At 33.2% G+C, this 22,790-nt stretch overlaps 2 protein-coding genes and 1 long non-coding RNA gene across 3 annotated transcripts; 1 reads left to right on the plus strand and 2 right to left on the minus strand.

Moving 5' to 3' along the window:
* Positions 1–10,369: 10,369 nt before the first annotated feature.
* On the minus strand, positions 10,370–10,916 carry LOC149529095 (uncharacterized). Its single transcript, XR_016358411.1, has 2 exons — positions 10,813–10,916; positions 10,370–10,604 (listed from the first exon to the last, which is right to left on the minus strand). It is a non-coding gene; the product is annotated as an uncharacterized LOC149529095 (long non-coding RNA).
* Positions 10,917–14,354: 3,438 nt separating this feature from the next.
* On the minus strand, positions 14,355–16,322 carry LOC149529096 (bark storage protein B-like). The gene is made up of 6 exons (XM_089808471.1): positions 16,030–16,322; positions 15,816–15,883; positions 15,562–15,720; positions 15,244–15,465; positions 14,945–15,133; positions 14,355–14,748 (listed from the first exon to the last, which is right to left on the minus strand). Exons 1-6 carry the CDS (start codon positions 16,265–16,267, stop codon positions 14,560–14,562), a joined length of 1,065 nt encoding a protein of 354 aa, XP_089664597.1. The 5' UTR covers positions 16,268–16,322; the 3' UTR covers positions 14,355–14,559.
* A 4,021-nt stretch (positions 16,323–20,343) lies between these two features.
* Positions 20,344–22,232, plus strand: LOC149529097 (bark storage protein B-like). The gene is made up of 6 exons (XM_089811352.1): positions 20,344–20,620; positions 20,758–20,825; positions 20,921–21,079; positions 21,175–21,396; positions 21,504–21,692; positions 21,884–22,232. Exons 1-6 carry the CDS (start codon positions 20,383–20,385, stop codon positions 22,067–22,069), a joined length of 1,062 nt encoding a protein of 353 aa, XP_089667478.1. The 5' UTR covers positions 20,344–20,382; the 3' UTR covers positions 22,070–22,232.
* Positions 22,233–22,790: the final 558 nt, after the last annotated feature.

Genomic DNA, 22,790 nt, shown 5'->3' on the forward strand with positions numbered 1-22,790 from the left:
TACCTTGCCAAGTGGTTATCCATTCCAATTAGTGTCTATCTTCTAAGAAGGAAGTTTTTGGTTCACTTCTTACCTCCTCACAACAAAATATATTATTGTTTCCACATAACCCATAATATATCATAAACAAATAAGCACTTACAATCCATATACAAGAGAATAAACAACATGCACGTAAAATGTGACACAAGAAATACCTTGAGAAATCCTCATTGACGGAAAAATCAAGCCTCCAAAAGCATCCATCACCATGTATTATCCAACAAAAATACATTCCAATACAACCATAGAAGCCTTTAAAGCCATACTCACAACCAAGCAATCCATGTGAACAACCATGAATCCACACATCCTATGTCATGCTTCTAACCTCCATAAATGCTACCTTGGCTAGCCTATCTCACCTCATTTTTCTTGGCTTTCCCTTTTTTGCATTGTTTTTTTGCCTACAGCTACCCTTGTGGTTACTTTTATTGTAGTAATCTCCCACAAAACCATCAAATTTTATTACATAAACCAAATGCTACCAAACCCCCATTGATCCATATTTAATATTGGACATTCAATTTTTTTCCCAAATATTATCACAATGTTATAATACAAGTCATCAAGAATATTCCATGGGAATATATATATATTGTAGTTTCACCTATGTTCTCTTAGGTGCAACATTACATAGTAAATATATAAACACACACACACACATATAACACCAATAATCTTAAAAATCTCCCACTTGTTGTATACATTGGATGGGGCCAGTCCTTGGCCACATAAACAAATAAGGGAACAATCCCTCCTAACACAACCACCATCAAAGTAAATCATGTGCTCCATCTAGGTACCTACAAGAAAATCAAAGTATCTAGAATTGAGAAAACATGAATGATCCCACCTCCTATTAAGATACTACTAGCAAACATTCATAAAATCCATCCAAAGAGAATCCACCCAATTTGTCACATAAGAGTCATAAAATCTTGTATCAACTAAAATTCCAAACACAAACACCTATCCCAAAGGTAAATCACATGTATTTGTAGCTGTCAAAAGCTCCATAGGTAAAATAGCACCCACAACAAGTGCCAATCCATCCAACTATCCATACCTCAAAATATATACCAAGTTTTATATTTGTAGCTATAATAAATAAATAAATAAATCATGCCCTCAAGGTTTTATTTCTATTACACTAAAAAAGAAATTAAGTATTTTACCACAAGAGGAATTTTATGGTATAAGGAATAGGGTTGTGCAACATGACAACATGGATAAGGATAAAGTGGGAGGATGGTGACATAGAGAGCTCAAAAGGGACATGGTCAAGTATCTATACTACACTACCAACATTTTTTTTGATGATTCCCTTATCAAGATAAGATATTAGCCTCTTAATCATATTCTTTTTTTTGCCAAGATGAAAATTTTTATATGGATTTTTATATATAATAATGATAATAAAGAGAAGGGAGAAAAAAACACTTTTGTAGTCTAGAATATTAGTCACATTATTGGTTCTATATATGGTGACATGATTATAGTACTACCCCATACTCCTTATAAGGATAATTAATTGCAATACAAATGATGACTTGATTACAAAAATCAACAACTAAAAATAATTGAAAATGGTGCATGATAGTTCAAAGAATAGAATAGTGATTGGTTTTGCTCATTGCTAGAGTCTCCTTTACATATGTTTCCTATCCTCCTTTTAAGGATTTACTTCCCCACTACAACTAAGTAAATTAAACAATTAGATCTTATTACCTCAAAGCCTTTTTATTTTCTTCCCACAATCTTCTAAATTGTTTTTTCTAGCCTACAATTTTTTGCATGGTTAATATGTTTCCCTTTTAAGTAAAAATTCATAAGATCTTTCACTCAAATGAAACTTTAATTTCTAAATTTTTTTTTACTTTTGAATATAGTTCAAAGTAATTAATTACATATTTAACATTCAACTATCTAAAAGATAGAATTAGTGAAGGTACTATTACTAAGCTAATAGATTTTAAGAGGAACAATGATCCCCCTAACATCAAATAATTCCTTAAGATACAATATCACAAAAGAACAACTAGCCATCTACAAATGAATAGTGGCCTAGAAGGATAATTTCAAACAAAGAACAAGCTCAAATACATGAGTCTTTCTCAGACCCATAATCAATCAACCAAAAGTTTTAATAAGCTCCCATAACCTTTAAATGGTCATCACATACATATCATAGTTGGAGGAAAAATGTGGAGTTTTGATAGGTTCCCCTAAGTTTCACAATCAACAATCGAAATGAAACGTGAAGATAATGAATGGAGGAGTAATAGACAAAAGAAGAGGGAAAAAAAAAAAGGGAGAATGTCTTTCAGCCCTCAAGTATATTAATCAAGTCATACCAACTTTTTTTTTCTAACTATTTTATACTATGAAAAAAACTGCACAAAGTATATTTTCTTAAGAAAGGTTAGGATTATGATTATTATTAATACGATAGAATTTTAAGATTTGAGTCTTATAATATCTTCTTGAATTGGGTTAGAATTAGGTTAGAATTTTAAGCTAGCTTTCTTTTTTTCATTGCATGTTTCCCTTTCTCCCCACTTCTCTTAGACTCAGAGTCTAAATCCATCTCTTTTGGGCTCTCCAATGTTTTCACCCTTTTATCTCTTATTAGGGTTTAAGGAAATTCTATGAGAGCATATCCTAACCCCAATCAATTCCATCCCAACCTTTCCAAAATCCATAGCCACCTACAATTTAAGGTTAAGTTGAGAAAATGAAACAGTAGGGCGTTCTTAAGTTTCAGGCCATTAGAGGAAGGAGAATCTTGAAAAAATTGTGGGGGTATTGGAATGAATCTCAACATAGCCACAAGAGAGGTTTTTGGTGTTAGGGGGTCATAAAAAAAATGTTGTGGAGGGGACATATGATGAGGTGAAATTTGTACATGTGAAAGATAAGACCTCGATGAAGGGTAGTATATTTTTTCCTTCCTCTCTAGATTTTCTAACATCCATAATTGGAACTTCAAGATCATGAAGTAAAAAGAATGGAAATGAAATCTCATCATGGTAATGGAAGTGGTTTAGAAGAGGAAATGGTAGTAGTAACTTACTTTGAAACGACACTCCAAGATAAGATACTTCATGATCAAGAGACAAACATCATTCCATGATTGACAAAAATTTTCTCTATTGAATCTATCTCTCATGCGAAGTGGGTCCTCATTGGCCTTGAAGAAATGTTTCTTTCTTGTTTTGTTGACAAAATTGGTAACACATTTCCATTTTCTTCCCTCCAAAGATAGGCCAGTCACTTGGACTATGAATTCTTCATTAATTTCAAACATGATACCATTGATAGTGATTCTACAGTTTTTCCAAGTATTCACCAACTCCATTGACACCATCTCATTAAAACCTTTTATGGCCTCCATGAAAGCTAGGAGCCCACCCTCAATAATGGACATCCAAAAGTAAGTTTAAATACTACAACTTCTTCTATATACATGTACACATGTATTGCTTTTTTTTTTTGTGACCAAATGTTGTTGTAAAAAATATTAAATCAATGTTTTGCAGTTCCTCTATTTTCAAAGATTTAATAATGTTCTTTTATTTTGTGGTGCATGATATTCTATATTTTTGTTAATATTTTGAGCTATTGTGAAAATAACCAAGTTATTAAAAAAATTAAAGCACATTCCAATTAAGAGTAACCATTCTTTAGTCATACTCAAATAGATACTCAAATAACTTTTTCTGCCTTAACTAAAATGATATACTCAACAAAAAGTTTTTGCACAAGTATGTTACCAAATCGCAACCAACCATCACTCATGAAATTTTTATGAACTATCTTTCTCAACCCTTAACCAAATTTAATAGAAATGTGACTAAAATTATAATTATAGTACGTATTAAGGTTAGTGTTACTGTGGCTCTAGTTAAGATTGGATAATGGTTAGCATTCAAATTAAGATAGAGTAAAATACTTCAATTTCTCTTATGATTGAAACATAGTTTTTTACTAGACTTAAGGATAGAATAGGGTTATGGTTCAAGTAGAGAGAAATATGAACTAGTTATATTTAAGGTCAAAAGTGAGTTAAATAGTTATGGTTCAAGATTATGCTTAGAGTTGAATTAGGATTATAGTTCAATTCTAGGAATTATGCTTACCTAAGATTTGGATTATGTAGTTGAATTAGGGATACAAATAGGGTAATAAGTTAATATATTAAAGTTAGAAAAATATTCCATAAACATGTATTTAAGTGTAAACTTTAGGTTCAAGTATAGGGTTTATATAGAGCCTAACCATAAAGTTTTGTTAATATTTAATATGTACAACAAACTAATTTACAATTACTATTTAGTTGAAATAAATCTAAAATATCAATCTAAATACATGTTTAAATAATCTAAACATCTAATACATCTATCTAATCATCCATCACTTTAACTTTAATTATGTGTCATATAAATTAAATACATCCAAACATCTAAAATAATAATTTTTAAATGAACATCTACAAAACAAAATTTAAATGAACATCTATCAAAAAAGGGAGGATTTTAATTTGTAGAGTTTTAAATTAATAATAATCTAAATAATGTATATATAATTTGAATAATAATCCATACAAAACAATAATTTATAATGCAAATCTAGAATTTTACATATACAAAACTATTAATTGTGAAAAAAAAGTAATAAATTGACAAAATTATAAAGAAAAAAACTAAAAACAATGAAATAAAATAATATAAAACAAACTAAAATACCTGAAAGAGTAAAAAAAGTAGTTGAGGCTCAAAAGCTAAAAATAGGCTCCCATTTCCAAGCACAAATCGGGCTCCCATCTCCAAACAAAAATTAGCAGTGAAAATGACAAAAGACCCCACAAAAAAATGAGTTTTATGTTTTCTGAAATCAAGTACCTAATTTTAAACAAATCGAGCACCCAATTTTTAAATTATGGTTTGGGTTCTTGATCCGTAGTCAAAAATTAGGTTGGATACTCGAACCATAATGGGTACCCGGTTTTAAAAAATTGGGTGCCCATTTGTGAAGAGGTCTCATTCCCTAGAATTGACTTCCATGGAATTGTGACCCAACTTCTTGCACTTACTTATGTAGTACAACTCTATACCTAATAAATCAAAGTCCTTCTTAAAGGTTGAATTTCAAAATTCTAGAAGAGCAATGGTAGGGAAGAAGAATTTTATACTCACATCTTTGGGTCTTTAGTTGTGAAGCCTATGCACATGTGCTCAAAGAAAAAAGAACTAAGTTAGATTTTAAATCACAAAAGGAAATCTTGATAGGTTATGGAGAGGACCAATTTGGGTTTAGCATTTGGGATCCGATGGAGAAGAAGGTTATTCGAAGTAAAAACGTTGTTTTTAAGGAGAATATTTCTATCATTGCAAACACAAGAAATCTCAGAACAAGAATATGTGCTTATCTCTACACAAATAAATATTGGAATGGTCTCACAACTAGTTCCTAATAAAATTTCATATACTCCAACCTGTGTTTTATCTTTGTTTCTCTCTTTGTCTCAAATTGTTGAGTCTTATAACACAAACAATCACAATAATGTAAATTGGTCAAAACATTCTCAAGAAAGCACTATGAATGAGATAGAATATATACAATCTGTTGTTCAACATCCCACACCAGCTCATCAAGGTTATAGTAAAATAGAACATGTTTGTAATGTGTTGGACTTGTTACATTAATTAGGTTTTTGTTTTTAGATTAGATAAATAAAATTAGTTCAATATATAGTTGTGGGAAGTTGTTGTAAAAGAAAAGAAGACTATATAAAGATACTCAGACATCAATGTAAATAATATTCAATATCATTTCAGTGTCAATTCTGTTTGTATCTGAAATGTATCCAGAAAATCTAAATCAATAAAACCAGCATTTTAGATTTTAGCCCTTTCATAATGCACACAACCAAGAAATGTCACCTTGTATTTGTCACAATTTCAATAATAGCCTGGTTTTCAAATACTCCCAAAGTGGCTATTAGCAGGAGCTAGAAATGTTCTCTCGAAAATATAGGGTTCATGACCAAGCCATACACGATGGGACTTCTCCCATTGATCACACAAGCTATAACATTGGCCAAACATGCGCATGAGACAATGCTCCCTTTGTAAACTATGATGTCCCAAATTCATATGGGACTAGTAACATTAGCAAGACTTCTTGGCACTAGTCATTCACAAAACATTATGAACATCATATCTACCCTGACAAAAACACCATGAAAAACCATTGCCGCCAACATTACCATGATCTAGTGGCAAACGACCTAGACATGACATGTCATTATCAATTCTTTGTAGACCATGCAAATTAGGTACCATTTGTGATTAAAAACCATGAAATAACAAATTTTCATGGTCAGATTTACAACTCTTCTCAAGTTCCAAACAGAGCTAATGAATTAAAACAGCAGCACAAAGAATGAAAACAGAGCATAAAAAACAGAGCAGCAAAAAAAAACAAGACTCAAATATATCAAAGAGCTATAAAGTTTCTTCATGTTATTATAGCTGAGAGGAATGCTCTATTTATAGAGCTCATACATATTTCTAGAGGGTTCTTGAGAAGCTTCAAGAAAGGAAGCACTCTAGAGATTTCTACATAATTTTAAATTCACATTTTGCACAAAGAGAGAAGCTCCAAGAAACAAGTAGAAAGTTTTGGACTGTGCATTAAATGCCTAGCTACTATAATAAACATTATTTTTAACACCCCCCCATAATGTTTATTTGGAGAGAGTAGAAACATCTTTGAGCTGCAATAGATCTCTAAATTTCGTAAATTTTACAATAGACAATTCTTTTGTAAATATATCAGCAAGTTGATCTTTTGTTCCACAAAATTGAAGCTCCATCTCTTGTCTTTCAATTAGATCTTGAACAAAATGATGATGCACTTCTATATGCTTGGACCTTGCATGATATATCGGATTTTTTGCTAGCTTGATAGTACTTTGATTATCACAAAATATTGTTGTTGGAGAGTCTTGTGGATGATGCAATTCTTCAAGTAACCTCCTAAGCCATAATGCTTCTTGAGATGCCTTTGATAAACCAATATATTCAGATTTTGTAGATGAGAGTGACACTGTTGATTGCTTCTTGCTACTCCACGAAATTGGTCCCGATCCAAGATGGAAGATATATCCTGAAGTTGACTTTCTATCATCAATGTCACCTGCATAATCAAAATCCGTATATCCAACTAAAGTAGGTTCTCCTCCATATTTGAATTCAATGCCAAGCTGGTAAGTACCCTTAATATATCTTAATATTCTTTTAGCCGCTTTCCAATGTTCAATGTGTGGATCTGCCATGTATCTCGATACAATACCAACTACATATGCAATATCTGGTCTAGTTATAGTAAGATACAAAAGATTTTCAACAAGCTGCCTATATAATTTTCCATCCACTTTCTTTTGAGTAGAGTTAGCACCTAACTTTACTCCTATTTCACATGGTGTATTACATGGTTTACAATCACTCATATTGAATTTTTTAAGTACATCAAGAGCATATTTAGTTTGAGAGAGCATGATTCTTCCTTCTTCTTGCCATACTTGCATACCCAAAAAATAGTGCATTAGTCCTAAGTCAGTTATTTTGAAAGCTTGTTTGAGTTGATTTTTAGTTATCTCAATATCATGTGTGTGATCTCCTGTAATAATCAAGTCATCCACATACAATACAATGATAACAACCTTATTATCACAATATTTTACATACACATCTGGATCAGCATTACTTCTTTTAAATCCAACTTCTAGGAAGTACTTATTAATTTTTGAGTACCATTCCCTTGGTGCTTGTTTGAGACCATAGAGTGATTTTCTTAATCTACACACCAAATTCTCTTCTCCATACTTAATAAATCCTGGTGGTTGTTGCATATAAATTTCTTCTTTTAAGTCACCATGCAAAAATGCACTTTTTACATCCATTTGAAAAATTTTCCAACCAAACTTTGCAGCTAAAGCAACTATTGTACGAATGGAAGTCATCTTAGCTACTAGAGCAAAGGTTTCAGTATAGTCTATACCTTCTTCTTGTGAGAAACCTTTAGCCACTAACCTTGCTTTGTATTTTTTAATAGCTCCATCTAATGTGAATTTGGTTCTATAGGTCCACTTGCAACCAACCACATTTTTGCCTTCTGAAAGTGTTGTTAGTTCCCATGTTCCATTCTTCATTAAAGAATTGTATTCTTCTTGCATAGCTGCTTTCCATTCTTCTTTTCCTTTTGCTTCTTTATATGCGTTTGGAGTGTCAACCTGCATCACCTTAGTCATAAGAGCATAGTTAGCAAATATATATCTAGGACCTTCTTGATAAATTTCTTTGATGCTTCTAAATTTCTTTGGATTTTCATTATCACTTTCACTTGATTCTTCAACTTGAGTCACATCCCATGTAGTGGTTTCCACACCTTGACTTTGACTATTGGTAGAAGTAGAATTTTCTTCATCAGTCAAAATTGGAAAGAAAGATAATGTTGGAGAATTATCATTCTTAACATCTTCATCAAACCATACATTTCTTTTAATATAGATTTCATTAGTTCTAGGATTGTATAACCTATATCCTTTCGATTCCTCACTATATCCAACCGTTATGCACTTCTCGCTTTTCCTTTCAAGTTTGCTCCTCTTTTCATTAGGAATGTGAGCATATTCTTTACAACCAAAAATTCTAAAATGAGATACTGTAGGCTTTCTTCCACTCCATACCTCTTATGGTGTTATGTTCAAAACTGCCTTAGTAGGTGTTCTATTCAAGATATATACAGCAGCATGAACTGCTTCAGCCCAAAATTTGGCTTCTAGATTTCTAGAATGAAGCATGCACCTAGCCATTTTTATTATAGTTCTATTTTTCCTTTCAGCAACACCATTTTGTTGGGGTGAATAAGAGACAGTTGATTCCTTTTTAATGCCATGTTCTTTACAAAAATCTAAAAGAGCTTTACTCATGTATTTAGTCCCTCTATCAGTTCTTAGTATCTTTAAGTACTTTCCATTTTGTTTTTCAGTCAAAGCTTTAAACTCTTTAAACTTTTGAAACACTTCATCTTTCTTTTGTAGAAAACACACCCAAATTCTTCTACTATAATCATCTATAAAAGTGAGGGCATACCTTGATCCTCCAATTCATGATGTTTTGAAAGGGCCCATTACATCACTATGGACTAAATGTAGGGGAGTTTTTGCTCTCCATGATTTACCTTGAGGGAAACTTTCCACATGTTGTTTTCCCATTGCACATCCTCCACACACCTTAGGGCTTAATGATATCTTTGGCAGCCCATGCACCATTTGTAATTTCTCCATAAGCTTGAGACTTTGAAAATTGATGTGCCCCAAATGCTCATGCCATAACCTGCTCATATCATCATATTGGGCAATAGCACACATATGTTTATCTCCACATTTAGAAGTAAATTCTTGAAATTTATATAATCCATTCTCCATTTTACCAATTTCAATGACTCCATAATTATCATTGACATCCTTGATTAAGCACTTATCATTGTAGAATTCTATTTTATGTCCTTGACTTGCAATTTGAGATACTGAAAGCATATTTGTTTTTAATTCAGGGACTAATTTCACATTTTTGAACAAACCATTATCAACTTTGACATTACCAGTCCCTTTAACTTCTAAAGCATTATTATCCCCCAAATATATTTTCTCTATATTATTTTCACTTATTGATTCAAATTGATTCTCATTATGAGACATGTGTTGTGTAGCACCAGAATCAATAACTCAATCTTCTTTGAAAGTATTATTTTCTTTAAGTGCAACACAAAATGCATTTCTTTTAGAATCTCCTAATTTTGGATAATTATTTACTTTCTTTTCTACATCTCTTTTCTTCTTGAAACATTCATTTGCCTTATGACCCATTTTACCACAATAATGACATTTCCATTTACTTCTATTATGATCTATATATGAAATATTCTTATTTTCATTCTTCCAGTTTCTTTCTTTAGATTCATTTTCTTGTGACTTCTTATAATATTGTTTTCCTTTCATTACAAATGCTTGAGATTCACCATCAAATGATTCTTTTTCTTTAACTTGTCTTTTCTCTTCTTGAACCAACTTAGCACACAATTCTTCTGATTTAATATTTTTTAATTTATCTGCAGTATCTAAACCCCTTATAAATGATTGAAAAGATCCTGGAAGACTTTGTAATATAATTTGCACAAAATCTTTATCATCTATATCTTTTCCAAGAGAAGCAAGCTCATTTTTCTTTTCCTTTAACTTACTTAAATGTGGGACTATCTCTTGTGAGCTTGATAATTTCAAATTGTATAATTCAGTTGTGAGAGATAAGATCCATACATCACCTGAATTTTGATATAAATCTTTCAAAATCTTCCAAACTTTGACTCCACTTCTCTCATTACGAACTTCTGGAAAAACTTCTTCTGAAAGTGTAAGCTTGATTAGTGTTGCTGCCCTCTTGTCCCTTTTATCCCAATTATCTTGGTCATTTCCTGGATTCGTAGGCCTTTGTTCACTACCAGTCACAATATCATAACAATTTTGAAGGGTTAGAGTGATTTCAACATGAGATACCCAATCATAATAATTTTTTCCATTTGATTTAACTGTAGGCAAAGTCACACCAAGTGATTCCATTGTTAAATTCTCTCCTTTTTTTTTGGATGAGAATGAAAGATATTTAAAAACTTGAACACCCAAGCTTGAAACTGAAAAAATCTCACCAATTTGTTGAAGAAAAAACCTTTTCTTTTGCTGCAATATCCTTCCTTTGATGTAGTTTTTTTGTCCCAAACCAAACTGCTGTTCACTCCTTAGTTACAGCCTACAAATGTAAAGATTCGCACAAGAAAAACACATATATTCATTCCAAAAGCATCATATATTCACAGCCCAAAGAACTGAAAATGCTCTGATACCATGATGAATTAAAACAGCAGCACAAAGAATGAAAACAGAGCATAAAAAATAGAGCAGCAAAAAAAAACAAGACTCAAATATATCAAAGAGCTATAAAGTTTATTCATGTTATTACAGCTGAGAGGAATGCTCTATTTATAGAGCTCATACATATTTCTAGAGGGTTCTTGAGAAGCTTCAAGAAAGGAAGCACTCTAAAGATTTCTACATAATTTTAAATTCACATTTTGCACAAAGAGAGAAGCTCCAAGAAGCAAGTAGAAAGTTCTGGACTGTGCATTAAATGCCCAGCTACTATAATAAACATTATTTTTAACAAGAGCCAACATACACAAGAGAGAATTATTATCGTCTTCAAACTTGTAGCTTGAATAAGAGTCACATGCCATAAGTGAAAAGAATAAAAAATAGAGCACCATTAGAGATGCTAACAATCGGAGTCTCATGATCTCTTTGGGGAATAATAAATCAATGGGACAAGACATAGAGCTGTATGATAAAACAAAGGAACAAAGGGCCATCACTTTGAATCACAACAATGATAGGGTATTCAAACTTTGGATTAAAGAACTGTAGTTACTAGTTCTCCATTTGAATTTATTTGAACAAGATTAAATAGAGAACTCTACAATCGAGTTGAGACAATCAACTACGAAGAGACAGATGCTTGCTAAGTTCTCTGAGTATGAGTTATTTTCACTGAAGAGGCGGAGCCTTTAATATGGTTTCAAAATTCTTAGAACCATCAACATATAAAAACCCCCATATAGATACAAATAGTCATCAATGGCAAGTTGTAATGCATGATGAAATGGATTCATTACTCAAGAATTGAACTTTAGATTTGGTTACTCTTCCACCAAATCGAAGACCACTAAAAAATAAGTGAGTATATTGGTTAAAAGAAGAAGAGGAAGGCAGAGAGCACTTCAAGGAAAGACTAGTGGTAAAGGGATTTGATCAAGAAAAGAGGATGGACTTCAATGAGATCTTCTCACCAATTGTTAAAATGACAACCATCCGAATAGTTTTGGTATTAGCAGAAGCATGGGATCTAGAGTTAGAGTAGCTTGATGTCAAGATCACATTCCTACATAGTGATGTAAAAGAGTTGTATATGGAGAAGCCTCAATGATTCTCAAGAAATGGAAAGATTCTCTCTATTGCAAACTAAATCATATCTTGTATAGGCTCAAGCAAGCCCCAAGACAATAGTACTTGAAATTTGCAAAAAATTACTAGATGTGAATTAGATCCATGTTTGCTTCAAGAAACTTCCTAATGGTGAGTTCATAATTCTCCTTCTTTATATTGATGAAATGTTAGTAGTTGGCACAATAAGAAAATAGTTCATGGTTAAAGGAGAAATTGGCAAGAAAGTTTTCCATGAAAAGCTTAGGGGAGGCTAAGAAGATCCTTGGCATGACGATCACAAGAGATAGAAAAAAAGGGAAATCACACTTTAAAAAAATAATATATTGATAAAGTTGTTGAGTAGTTTGGCATCACTGATGCAAAATTTGCTCCTCTTCCTCTTGCTGGTCACTTTCTTTTCATTTAAGCTCTGAATTGTTCCCCAAAACAGAAGATGAAAAGGAATTCTTGAATAAAATTCCTTAACACTCTATTGTCGATAGCATTATGTATGTCATGGTTTCTACACTCCTCGACATTGCTCATGCAGTGGGAGTTGTGAGAAGATTCGTGAACAATCAGAGGAAGGCTCATTGGGAAGCAGTTCAATGGATACTATTATATCTAAAAGATACTTCAAATTATGTGTTGTGTTTTGGAGGTAATAAGGTTCAACTGCAAGGTTACACTAATTATTATCTTATTGGAGATTTGGATAAATGAAGGTATACCATAGGTTATACCTTCATATTTGTTGGAGTTGTTATTAGTTGAGCTTCAATGTTGCAATATTGCATTTCTCTTTCTTCAATCAAGGCTGAGTATTTGGCGCTTTCCCAAGGTGCAAAGGAAATGATTTGGCTTCAGCAATTGCTTGGTGACTTGAAAGTTTAGCAAAGTGAATATAAATTTTTTTGTGATAGTCGCAATGCCATTTTCATGGCCCATAATCACATAATCATTCATCACAACACCACTCTGAGCACATTGACCCACATACTCACTTTGTTCATCATGTAGTTGAAGAAGGCAAGCTGAAAGTTGTAAAGATTGACACCACGAACAATATAGCAAATATTTTCACAAAGGTTGTAGCCAAAGAGAAGTTCGAATGTGTCCAGACCTCTTTTGAGATTGGGAAGAGCTTAATTAGTTGCAACATTGGTTGTCCTTCATGTGGGAGTATATTAATAGGTCAAGGCCAATGACCATAATTATTTTTCCCCTCCAATTATGTGTCTCTTGATTTTACAAGAATCTTAATGTAATGTATAATATAATTGGAGCTTTTATATATGATGCTCCTCCCATCATTTGTATTTTAACTTTTATATAGCCACAATTATGGTGAACCAGGATTTCATTTTTGCAATCAATCATTTCAATGGGTGATAAAAGTTTTAGCAACATCATAGACATTTCCATCAGCCACTTGTGCTTCGACTAGTGACAATAATAGTCTTGTGACAAGAAGTGTTCTCTTTGTTGTTATAGAAGTATTCAAACTTTTCTAAGGGTTGGAGGATGTACTGGAAGTTGTCATCAAGACCTGAGAGATTGATTGATGTGTTGTATTATTATCTTAAAAGTGATGCACCTTAAGAGTTTTGTGTTGAATTATTTTCAATGATTGTGAAATAAACACAGTGAAAAACACTTGAAAGCAAGTGCAAAGTAGAGTCGTTAAGGGTCATTTTGGCTGTGGAAATATAAAAATGGGAATAGAAATACTTATTCTGGAATACTTATTCTTGAATAAAAAATGGGGTTACATATTCCTATTCTTGTTTGGTTCATTCAGAATTTGATGCGCAATTCATGCACTCAAAAATTTATGTTTTCTAATATTTAAAAAAAATTAAAATAGGAATACGCATTCTTATTCCACCTCTCTAGGTGGAATAGAAAATCCTCATTTTTGGGTTAAAATTGAAATACATATTCCACTTTTATTCCTATTCCAATTCTGATTTAGTGCACCCAAAGAAAGAATTCAAAATTTTAAGAATATACATATGCCTATTCCACTTGTAGTCCCATTGTGAAACAGACCCTAAAAGGCTGTTTAGTCAAAAACAGAAGATCTGGAAGATCCAAGTTTTGAGATATTTATCTTCTCTTGCTTGCCTGTTGTGAATTTTTTAATGTTTCTTCTCGTCTTTGTGTTTTTGGCTTTTGGATATATCATACTATAGACAACATTACTTGAAGATTTCACCAAAAGAAAATACTAGATTATAGAAGAAACGACGTATTTACAATAGGCCACTCTTATTTAGGGCAATAAGATAACTTTTTGTAACCAGAAGCAGCTAAGACACACTCATATATATTGTACGTACATATACACATATAGATCGAGTAGCCACAATCTCCATTTGTACACATCTCCATAGCCTTTTCACTGGTTTAAGTCTTCAAACAACCGAACGGATGTCGCAATTGTCGACGGATGCAAAATTGGTGAAAATCTGGTTGATTGCTTTACGAGCATGGTTTGGCCATAGATTCCTCACCACAGTCATGTCATTTCCCTCAGCAGACCCTCCTGCCAAATTCGTGATGGATCTCATTGCCAGGTACGGCTTGTTCTCGCTCTCACACGCCTGCACAAAATATTGCATATTTACTCACGAAGACTAACATTTCAATAGAAAAATCATAACAATTCTATCCTATCTTATCAGCATCAACGTTTAATCAACCACTCTTAAACATCATATACTAATAAATTGACCCAATCATATACTAATAAAGCGATTAAGCTTAAGTGGACTTTCTATAAGCAGTCCAATATAATACCATTGCGATTGCAGCACTTGTAGTGTCAATGGAGAGAACATTGAGCTGGTCGCGGAGGAAGTTTCTATAAGCTTCGTTGTTCACATAGAAGTTTGAACTGCTTCCCCTCTCGACCCTCTTCACCCTCGGCTGCTCTTGCAGACACGCAGACGCTTTTTCCTTTGACATGCACTTATCCAACTCTACTTCCTAATTTTTTTCCAAAGTCAGGAGATTCAAATGAATACCCATAATTATCCACAGTTCATATGAATGAAATTGAAAGCAGAATCTAGTAGTGAAGAGTGAATAGTGAATACCTCCAATTGTTGTGCAGTGTTATAGAGGGAGTTATCCACATTCAACCAAAACTGGCGCCTTCCTTCTTCAGGCTCTCCTCTCATTGAAAAAACCTCTTCACGCTGTGGATAAATACTCTGAAGCTCATTTGCAACTTGCCCTTTCGATTTCCCAACATTGTAATCAGAAAATGTGAGGTTGGCAAGATCACGATCATATCTCTCATCATCACCACCAAATTTCTTATTTCATCCCACATCCAAAATTAGTCTAAAACTGGTTATAGAAGAAATTTATGGGGCTGAATGAAGAAAATAGATTAGGGTTAGCGTAAGCACCTCCCAGTAGATGAGACCAGTGTGTGCAAATTGACGAGGAATTGCCACGTCACCGATGTTGAGTTTATTAGGGTTTGCGCTCGCTCCTCTCCCGTACTGTACTACTGCCCTCACCCGAAACAGAGTTACCAGCAACTGTGTTGTCTGTGCTGCATTCGCCTACAATATGCCAATACATTTCTCATCAGTTATTACAACACAAATAATTTACTTAATTTCCATTACAACATTTGGGATGCAACAAAGTATATCACCATTCCGCTTCCGCACATCACCAGAAGACACCTACTCCCTCCAATTTCTCCCACATGGAACCTCCGCCCTGCAACACAATTAGTGCCCAACAATACCCATATAATTATCTTTCTATTTCAAGTTGGGAAGCTAAATAACAAAAACCTAGATGAAAATCAAATCTATATTTCAGCAAGGGAATATTAATGAGGAGTTAATGGGGTATGCAAAAACCAGAGATATCTATGGTGGGTAATTCTCTGTCTGGACGGAATGTTCCAGAGCGTTTGTCCAGAACAACTCTAAGTTCCTCTCTATTTGAAACGACAAGGCCATAATGTTCTCCCCTTCTATTCACACTCTCGATCTTCTCAGCTATTTCTCTTGGTATCTCAGCATACGAGTGGAATGGAAGGGCAATGCAGAGTAAGGAGAACAGCAATAATGCACCAGAAAACTTGCAAAAAGCCATGGCAAGATTGTAGTCTACAACTACTGCTGCTATGCACACTAAACTAAGCTGGTTTGTAGAAGCTCTTTTATCCACATCTATTTATAGGGAAGAATACCCTCGTTTTTCTCTAATTAATATGGTTTAGCAAGCGCACCTTATCTTAATGAAGCGGGGCACATGCGAAGGAAAGAAAGGGATGCAGCATATCGTAAAAGCTATTCATGTGATGACATGGGAAACTTCCATCATTTCATTGAAGGAAAGAAGGGTATGCAGCATATCGTAAAAGCTATTCATGTGATGAAAAGAAATGAGCGGGACACTTCTATCGTTAAGAAATTCCACTTATGTACACCGATAGGCAACAATACACATCAATCTTATTTTTCCTGGTTGGCGTCTGTTAGTAAGTGTATATGATAGGCACTAAATGCATGTAGTGAATACCATTGATGATAGTTAATTGCAAAGTGCCAAATAAACGTGTCATTGAAAGAACCGTTTTTCATCTTTGTTGTAGTAAACATCGCACTCTTTGCTTTTAACACAAGAAGATTTTTAAGGTAGAACGAATAGGGCTGCGCAACATGTAGAAGTGGATAAGGATGAAGCAGGAGGATAGTGACATAGAGGACTTCCGCACCCACAAAAGGGCCATGGTTCATTATTTGTACTGCACAGCCAACGTTTTCTTGATGACGACCACCATAGGAAGATAATATGTACAGATGACTTAAATCACAGTCCTTTTCTTATTCCAAAATGAAAATTGTCATATTAAATTATTTTATTTTATTTTATTCAAAAGATGATAATTTAGGTTTTTTTATTTGAAGCAATACTGTCGGATAAGACATTATTTTTTAGAATTTAGAGATTAAAAAATAATGTTGAAGTAAAAACTTGGAATGATCTAAAGTTTAAGCACATTATTCTGAATTGCTTTTCATGTAAGAATTTCCTTTGGACCTATCAAAAATTATTAGAATCTTTTATTTATTTATACATGAGAAAGATTACAAAGGTTGCTTGATTACAAAATTCAGTGATTAAAACTATTTAGAAAATAGTATAGAAACATTCAAAGAATCTCGTCAATTATTCATTTTCCAAATAGTTTCATCACTTTTTAGCTAATTTATTAAACACCGTGTTTATTTTGCCACCAACTTACACTTCTCAATTTTTCTTTCAAACAATTATTTTTTCTGCAGCCTCCAATTTTTGTCATTGTTGATATATTTTACTTTCAATTAAAAAATTTCCCAAGCTGGTTATTTTAAAATTGAAGTGTAATTTTAGGAAAGAGATATATTACACTTGAATAGTTATAATGTCATATAATAATTCTTTAAGGCTCTCTAGATTTATTCAAGATTCCTCTGCTTAAATATACTCCAAACGGTAAAAAAATTGATTTATCTATTTCTATGACATTTTATGGTGCAACTTAAAATAATTATTACTTTACATAATCAATAATGGTGAGTTTGAAAGGAAGAATGTGAGATCAAATTTAAATTTTAGTATATACCAAGTATTTGTATTTTTAGTTGTCAAAAAAGAAACATGGTGCCCTCAAACTTTGTTTTCTATTAAACTTAAAAAGAAATTACCTATTGTACCATAAGAGGATTTTTATGGTATAATCAACATGTAGATGTGGATAAGGATAAAGTATGAGGATGGGCCATGGTAAAGTATTTGTACTACATTGCCAACATTTTTGGTGATGATCCCCTAATAAAGATAAGATGGCCTTTAAATCATAGTCTTTTTTTTTCCAAGATGAAAATTTTCTTATGGATTCTTCATTTAATAATAATAATAAAGAGAAGGGAGAAAAAATTTCTTTTGTAGTCTAGAATATTTAGTCACATTATTGGTTCTATATATGGTGACATGGATACAGTACTACCCCATACTCCTTATAAGGACGATTATTTGCATTGCAAAGGATGACTTGATTGCAAAAATTAATAAACATGATGCATGATGGTTCAAAGAATATAATAGTTATTGGTTTTCCTCATTGTTGGAGTCTCTTTTACGTATGCTTCACATCCTCCTTTTTAAGATTTACTTCACCCCAATAACAAATTAAACTAAACAATAAGATCCTACTACCTCAAATCCTTCTTGTTTTCTTCCCACAATCTTCTAAGTTGTTTTTGTTAGTCTACAATTTTTCACCATTAATATGTTTCCCTTTTAAAAATTGAAAGCTCTTTCTTTTAAAATGAAAGTTTAATTTCTACAATTTATTTTACTTTTGAATACAATTAAAAGTAATTAATTACATATTTAAGATTCAACTGTCTAAAAGATAAAGTTAGAGGAGGTACTACTATAACTAAATAAACTAATAGATTTTAAGAAGAATGAGGGTCTCCCTAACATCAAACAACTCCTTAAGATACAATATCACAAAAAAATGACTAACAATCAACAAATGAATAGTGGACTAGAAGGATAATTTCAAACAAAGAACAAGCTGAAATGCACAAGTCTTTCTAGAACCCATACCAATAAGCCACAAGTTTTAATAGGCTCCCCTAACCTTGAAATGATCATCACATACATCCTATAGTTGAAGGAAAAATATGAAGTTTTGATAGGCTCCCTTAACTTTCATAGTCAACAATAAAAATGAAACGATGAAGATAATGAAAGAAGAGAAGGAGACAAAAGAAGAGAGGAAACAAAAGTGGGAGACTTTCTTTCAGCCCCCGAGTATATATTAACCAAGTCACGCCAACTTTTTCTTTCTTTCTTATATTATGAAAAAAATTGCACTAGTATATCTTCTTAAGTTAAGTTAGGATTATGATTATTATTATTAGTATGATGGAATTTTAAGATTTGAGTTTTATGATATCTTAACTTGCAGTCTCCTAATTATAATATCAACATGGATCTAATTAACAACCTTCTTAGTACAAGTGCTAGTCTCACTTTCATGAACAAAATAATCGTTGGGTAACAAAGGCGATTTTATAATTGAAAGAATCTGCAATTTCTAGTACAAATACTTTTGCGTGGGCGCTTGAGAGCCCTCAGCGTCACCATCCATCAGCTTTATCCTTATCCACCTTCACATTTTTCGCTACTCTGATCATTATTTTTTCATGGGTAAAATCAAATGCTAAAATAAATATATTTCTTACTGAAAGCAAAGGAATCTTGTCCCCTACCGAAGAGCACGATGTTATTTTAGCCCTGACGCTTTCCTAACAATCTTAGATGTACAATTTCCTTTTGATAAAGGATGCCACGTTTTACTTTGCAGGTGCTTTAACTCCCGTGATATAGTAGGTCCATTATCTTCTTCAATTGAATTGATTAGTAATTATACTCATTCAATACATTTAATAGATTTGACACATTCCATTGCGAACATGCTCAGGTTGCGGTCACCCCACAGTGTGGTCACGATAATGCATTTATAAAAAAAAAATATTGATTGTCAGTTTGTTTTTACTAATTTAATAAGTTTTCAAATTTTAATATTTATTCAATATAGAAGTATAAATTAGTAATGTTTATAAAAATAGTTTTTTAATTTATATGTATTATAAAATAATATAAAACTTTATAAAACAGTTATAAATTAATAATATATCTCAATTTTAAAAAGTTTCTAAATTCATATATTGCATACTTATATTTTAATTATTAATGCTTGGACTTATTAATAAAATTAAATATCATATTGACAGTTAAATAAAATTCTAATATTGTGATATCGCTATCAGACTTAGGTGTATATCCATGTTTCATGAATAGTAATTGACACATAAAAATTCAACAAATTTTTGTCCATCAAATTCTAGACCTGATGACAATAACAACATTCCATCAAATTCTAGACCTGATGGCAATAACAACATCAACAATTGATATCCAATGATACTCATCAGTATATATCATAGATCATAATTGCCTCTTTCGTTTCATTTCTTGACATGTGCCACTTCATTTAGATAAGGTGCGGTTGTTTAATCATACTAATCAGCTCGCTTAGAGATTTCTAGGTGTGGAAAATCGAGTGTGTTTTCCCTATAAATAGGAGCGGATGAAGAGCTGGCCATCGCAAACCAGCTTGGCTAAGTGTCAATCTCTTTATTTATGTCATGGCTTTCTGCAAGTTCTTATCGGCCTTTTCCCTCTTCTTCTTACTCTTCCTTGCTCTTTCATTCCACTCTCATGCTGAGATACCAAGAGAAGTAGCTGAGAAGATCGAGCGTGTGAATAGAAGGGGAGATCATTATGGCCTTGTCGTGTCGACTAGAGAGGAACTTACAGTTGTTCTTGACAAGACCTCTGGAACGTTCCGTCCAGACAGAGAATTACCCACCATAGATATCTCTGGTTTTTCCATACCCAATTAACTTCTCATTATTTCCTTGTTGAATTTTGGATGTAATTTTCATCTGTTCCTTAGCTTCCTAACATTAAATAATATGTAGATTAATGGTAAATGTTGGGCAATGAATGTGTTGCTGCAGGGCGGAGGTTCCATGTGGGAGAAATTGGAGGGCGTAGGAGTCTGGTGGTGATGTGCGGAAGGGGAATGGTGATATTCTTAATTGCATCACAAATGTTGTAGTGGAAATTATGTAAATTATTTGTGTTCAAATAAATAATGAAAAATGTGTTGGCATATTGTAGGTGAACGCAGCACAGACAACACAGTTGCTGGTAACTCTGTTTCGGGTGAGGGCAGTAGTAGAGTACGGGAGAGGAGCAAGCGCAAACCCTAATAAACTCAACATCGGTGACGTGGCAATTCCTCGTCAATTCGCACACACTGGCGTCATGTACTGGGAGGTGCTTACCCTAACCCTAATCTTTCTTCTTCATTTGTCCTCGTAAAATTCTTGTATAGCTAGTTTTGACTAATTTTGGGTGTGGGATGAAATCAGAAATTTGGGGGTGATGATGAGAGATATGATCGTGATCTTGCCAACCTCACATTTTCTGATTACAATGTTGGAAAATCAAAAGGGCAAGTTGCAAATGAGCTTCAGAGTATTTATCCCCAGCGCGAAGAGGTTTTTTCAATGAGAGGAAACCCTGAAGAAGGAAGACGCCAGTTTTGGTTGAATGTGGATAACTCTCTCTATAACACTGCACAACAGTTGGAGGTATTCACTATTCTCTAGTCACTACTAGAAACTGCTTTCAATTTCACTGATATGAACTGTGGATAATTGTGGGCATTCATTTGAATCTCCTGACTTTGGAAAAATAGGAAGTAGAGTTGGATAAGTGCATGTCAAGGGAAAAAGCGTCTGCGTGTCTGCAAGAGCAGCCGAGGGTGAAGAGGGTCGAGAGGGGAAGCAGTTCAAACTTTTATGTGAACAACGAAGCTTATAGAAACTTCCTCCGCGACCAGCTGAATGTTCACTCCATTGACACTACAAGTGCCGCAATTGCAATGGTATTATATTAGATTGCTTAGAGAAAGTCCACTTAACCTTAATTTCATTATTAGTATATGATAGGTCAATTTATTAAGATATGATGTTTAAGAGCGGTTGGTTAAACGTCGATGCTGATAAGATAGGATAGAATTGTTATGATTTTTGTATTGCTCGTCTGTCTTGAGCAAATATGCAATATTTTGTGCAGGCGTGTGAGAGCGAGAACAAGCCGCACTTGGCAATGAGATCCATCACGAATTTGGCAGGAGGGTCTGCTGATGGAAATGACATAACTGTGGTGAGGAATCTATGGCCAACCCATGCTCGCAAGGCAATTACCCAGATCTTCACCAATCTGGACTCCATGGATTCCAACATTCGTTCGGTTGCTTGAGACCTCATGCGGTGAAAAGGATATGGAGATGTGTAAATATGGAGAAGATGTGGCCGCTGCTCAGTCTATATAATATGTGTGTAAGCTATATGTGTGTGTCTAAGCTGTTTCTGTTGCTGCAGAATTACCCTTATTATACTAAATAAGAGTGGCTTTTTGTAAACATCTATCTCATCTATTTCATGATTCGCTACGTTTCTTTTCGAGTTCCAAGCAATTGGGGGAAAATAGCACCAAAATATTAAACATTAATGACCCCTAGACTCCAAAACTACTAAAATATCCAAGATAATTAAATGCCTAAACTCCTTAAACTCCTTTTTTTTTTGGACTCAATGACCTTAGAAACTATACCGTGCACACACACATGAAAATATTTAGTTTTTGCTAGTTTTATGTGAAGAACGCTGAAATTACAACATACGGACTAATTGAAACTAACCAAATAAGAAGGAAAAGGTACTAATTGAAAGACAAAGTGGATCAACTATTTACCACTCGTCTTTTGGTTGGGGACTTCTTATAAAATACAGGGGAAGCTATATGCTATTTTTTTTTGGATATTTTAAGGTTATTTATTAAAAAAAAGTTAAAATTTTAATTTCTCTTTCATACTTGTGAGACTATTTCCAGTCCAATCCTCTTTTCACATACTTGTTAAAAATAGGGGCCTTGTTTTTCATAGTAGAAGATTGTGAATAATCTAGTGGCATCTTTTGGA

Source organism: Cupressus sempervirens, chromosome 11, assembly GCF_028749045.1.
Source record: "Cupressus sempervirens isolate cs-2001-9-10 chromosome 11, ASM2874904v1, whole genome shotgun sequence".
Taxonomy (NCBI): domain Eukaryota; kingdom Viridiplantae; phylum Streptophyta; class Pinopsida; order Cupressales; family Cupressaceae; genus Cupressus; species Cupressus sempervirens.

Excerpts from the sequence above, each read along its gene's own strand:
- LOC149529097 (XM_089811352.1), top strand. The coding sequence starts at position 20,383 with ATGGCTTTCTGCAAGTTCTTATCGGCCTTTTCCCTCTTCTTCTTACTC. Across the intron at positions 20,826-20,920 it reads TGATGTGCGGAAGGGGAATG|GTGAACGCAGCACAGACAAC; the intron begins GTGATATTCTTA and ends GGCATATTGTAG. Across the intron at positions 21,397-21,503 it reads ACACTGCACAACAGTTGGAG|GAAGTAGAGTTGGATAAGTG; the intron begins GTATTCACTATT and ends TTGGAAAAATAG.
- LOC149529096 (XM_089808471.1), bottom strand. The coding sequence starts at position 16,267 with ATGGCTTTTTGCAAGTTTTCTGGTGCATTATTGCTGTTCTCCTTACTC. Across the intron at positions 15,721-15,815 it reads TGATGTGCGGAAGCGGAATG|GCGAATGCAGCACAGACAAC; the intron begins GTGATATACTTT and ends GGCATATTGTAG. Across the intron at positions 15,134-15,243 it reads ACACTGCACAACAATTGGAG|GAAGTAGAGTTGGATAAGTG; the intron begins GTATTCACTATT and ends GAAAAAAATTAG.